The sequence below is a fragment of the Morone saxatilis genome, unplaced genomic scaffold (assembly GCF_004916995.1).
Source record: "Morone saxatilis isolate NCDOM2014 unplaced genomic scaffold, NCSU_SB_2.0 Contig19, whole genome shotgun sequence".
Taxonomy (NCBI): domain Eukaryota; kingdom Metazoa; phylum Chordata; class Actinopteri; family Moronidae; genus Morone; species Morone saxatilis.
Genome location: NW_023339751.1, coordinates 11,054,646 through 11,058,436, shown reverse-complemented (window position 1 = coordinate 11,058,436; position 3,791 = coordinate 11,054,646). Strand labels below are relative to the sequence as shown.

The 3,791-nt window shown below is 43.7% G+C and overlaps 1 protein-coding gene across 1 annotated transcript in view; it reads right to left on the bottom strand.

Annotated features, from left to right (window-relative positions):
• Window positions 1–6: 6 nt before the first annotated feature.
• Window positions 7–3,791, bottom strand: part of zgc:154058 (uncharacterized protein LOC795538 homolog) — a 20,508-nt gene continuing 16,723 nt past the window's right edge. Inside the window, exons 7-8 of the mRNA XM_035663896.1 lie at window positions 1,234–1,411; window positions 7–778 (exon numbers count right to left, since the gene is read on the bottom strand). Of these exons, the coding sequence (XP_035519789.1) occupies window positions 516–778; window positions 1,234–1,411 (441 nt within the window). The 3' untranslated portion in view covers window positions 7–515. The remainder of the gene's footprint in view (window positions 779–1,233; window positions 1,412–3,791) is intronic.

Below are 3,791 nucleotides of genomic sequence, written 5' to 3'. Positions count from 1 at the left end.
CTCTCTCTCTCTCTCTGCTTCTCTCTGTCTGACTACTTTACAGCTAGGCTGTCCAGCAGCCATCACTCCTCCCTTACGTACAATTAAAGCATCACGGCAGTCAGTTGAAGTGGGCACTTTCTTAGACAGGTTACAGGATGTCATGGGGAACAGTACATTTTCTTGATCTGATTGACAAAATACTCCTCTCCTGGTCGCTGGGGACAGAACTGAGTTGGGAAAAAATTTGGTTTCACACTTGTGTGCCATGTGCAAAATGCAAACAAGTTCTTTAGAGACACCAAGCTCTGATGTGAGGAGAATACAAGCGGAGCTCTCCACTGTGGCGGTAGATCTACACCCCTGGGGTTGAAATAGTAGAACCCACTGTGCCGTGAAAGGCGACTGCACTGGCCTGGTTCATTTCAAAGCTTCAGACAAATTTGGCTGGAAATGAATAATTAAACTCAATCCGACAACCGGAGTTTGAAAGGAATAAACAAGCCAACTGGGTGGCATCGAGATGTGCCAGCGGGCTACAGTATGGACATGCTTTCAGGTTGGTGTTGATGTGGCTGTGAGTGTGAGCCGGGACCTCCCAGCGCATCCACCTTGTGTTCTCTCCCAGCAGGTCCGAGGGCCCCTCCTCTAGCCAGCACCGCCATAGTATCTCCTGACATGCTGGCAAACTCACAGGCAAATGTCCCGTAAAACAGCATGATGATGACGCAGAACACCCATTCAAAGATGGCCGACGCGTGTTGCAGGACGAAGCTCTCCTGACAGAAAAACACACCACCTGAAAACATGGTTAAGGACAACAACAGCAAAGTACTGTAGACAGCCTGTGCTCACCCTTTTGTTCATGTGTAGACAGCCTAACATCAGTCAGTAAAAACTCTCTTTGACTGCTCTTACATAGATAAAAAACCTGCTGCTCAGAAGAAAAATAGCACTGCTTCAAAAAGAAAAATATGGGGCTGTGTTGGTGTGGGGTTTAAAGTTCTGGCAACAGGTCATATTGACTTTTATTTTAGGTTTCTGGTGATATATATAAAATAATGAAGGGTAGGTGGAAGGACCAAAAAAACAACATAAAAAGACAGGATTTGACATTAAATACTGGAGGGAAACTGTAGTGATATAATGTTGAGGTGATGTGTCTGTCCTTAATCAGGCTGGCAGTACTACGCTCTATTCTAAAGGAGTTGACAGCCTCGAAGGCTGCCATCTGTTAGTGGCTGAAGAGGATACTGAGTACCAAGGCTACGAAGGCCAACAGGGTCATGCAGAGCCGGAGGTGGGCCACGTTGTACTCCCCCTGGGTCTTGGCCAGTCGGTAAGTCAGTGCTGACTGCAGGCACACAAACAGCATACTGGTTGGGAAGGCAATGCCTGCTCCGACATAGTGGAGAACTTTGGCATTATCCACCTGGAGAAAGGGGACAGGAGAAGAAAGAGGGGTTACAGTCAAATAGGATAGATAATACACAAAATCAGAGAGCTTCTGCAGCAAGATGTTGGTTCATTCATTGTTGTGTAATACTTTGTCCGAGGCCTCTTAGACTTCTTTAATTAAGGAGCCAAAGATGAATAAGTGAAAAAGAGAGGGTGACATGCAATAAACGACAGCAGCAAGCAACACAACAGAACACCTCCTTTTCCCTGTTGGTCACAAGAACGATAAGAAACAATACACAAAAGAGCTGCTCAGGAGCATGTGACCAGAGCTCCCACTGCAGGATCCCCACACACACACACACACACACACACACTGATCAGAACAGATAAGAGAGTCAATAGAGCATTAACCAAAGCTAGAAACACACCTCTAAGGACTAGACTAATATAGACAGGTGATAATTGCTTTTCTTGGCTAATGCTAAATGGTTAAAGCCTTCTGTTTGGAATAACAATGTCCGTCTGCTCCACATAACTGTTAGGGATCATCATTAGAGCAATAGCCTAGAAGTTATTTAGTTTTGGCCTCTAAGCCATTTGTCCATTGACCTGGCTAGTACATACTGAACATTCTTGTGCAGTAGGCTAATCCTTGAAGTGACAAAGTAAGATTTCCAGACAATTAAATATGAAAAGCACACACAGCAATATGAGCTGTATGTGTCTGTGACATTTGCAGACCCGGAAGTGAAGATGGGAGAGAAATGACAGCCAGGGTTTTCACATTTTCTCTCAGGATTTTCATCAAAAAGCAGTGTTTTGTTCAAAGTGTGAATTCTATTTAAGTCTACTACGCTTTCATCGTACAGTGGCTGTTACAAAATCCTATTTCTTCTTCTGCATCACTTCTCTACAGTGACTACATCAAGCTGACACTGTGGGGGTCTGAGTGCCGCAGTTCTGCCAATCTGTTACTCTCAAAGCTCAGTAATGGAAAAACACTCAAACGCACAACCAACAACCAAATGCTTTGTTCTCCTGGCACCTTCTTGTTTTAGCTGACGTCGTGTCCATACCAGAGCTGAAACGATTAATCGATCCACAGAAACTAAATCTGCAAAAATTACAGCTTCTCACTTGTGAGGATTATTTGCTGCTTGTCTTTGTCTGATGTGATTGTAAACTGAATATCTTTATTTTTGGACAGATTTTTGGCTAATCTGAAGTTGTCACCTTGGGCCTTAAGAAATTGTGACATTTTATAGATCAAAAAATGTATTTATCAAGAAAATAACCAGCAGGAAATAATTGTTAGTTGCAGCCTTAATCCATACAGTCTACAACAGTCTGTACTGCTTGCGTGCAAGTGTGTGTGTGTTGGTGTCCCAGATTCTACTAATTGCAGTCATTACCTGCTGGCTTAATGATGCATTAAGCCATCAAGTAAACCTTCTACTTTATGTACTTTTCACACTTTACACGGTATGCCAGGGCCATGTGCGTTAGAGACAATGGTAAGGAGGGGGACAGAGTGAGGGTGAAGGGGGGGGGGGGTTAGGGTTTAGATGAAACAATGACGAGGATGAAAATCTGATGAATGGAGAAAGCAGTTAAGTGGACTAAAATGTGGCAGCAGAAGCAGTAAGAAACAATGGAGACAGGAGAGACACATGGGGGGGGGGGGATAANNATAAATGAGGATGAGGTGAAGACTGCATGTGCTCATCAGAAACTACAGTGCTGCAGCTAAAAGTCCAGAATGTGTGCCTACACTTTAAACATACAGTACTAACCCTAATCACTGCCAATCTCGCCAATCTCAGGTCTTGGACATGATCCGCTGCATGATGACTAAGCAGGATCAACCTGATAAATGAGTTCCTGCAGGCTGACACTGACCAACAGTTCCTCTGCATAAATGAATAGTAATGGTGCTCACACAGTGCAATGTATGAATCAGCAGAGCTCACACTCCCTAGAAAGGGAACTGGTCACAATAGTAAATGTGTGTGCAGTGAGGGGATTTTGGATAAACTTTGGATTGTGTATTATTATTATTATTATACAGAATGTTAAAAGTGTGCGGCGTGATAAGAACTGTGAAGATTGTACATGTGGGAACAAGCCCAACTGATTGCTTTCGGTTTACACTTTCTGGTAACTGAACCAAATGAAATGAAATGAAACTCTACTGACTTCCAGCCGTTTACAACCCACCTGCGCTACCAAAATCTGTAACAGGAAGTGTCACCACAACCACCACCTATGTTGATAGCACTTTAGACCTTCAGCTTGAAAACAAACCAAAATTGGTCTTTCGCAATATTATGGAAAGAAGGGAACACATTTCTACAGTACTAGTTCAGCTTTTGGTTAGACAGCTTCAGAGGTGGACAGAGCCAGGCTAGCTG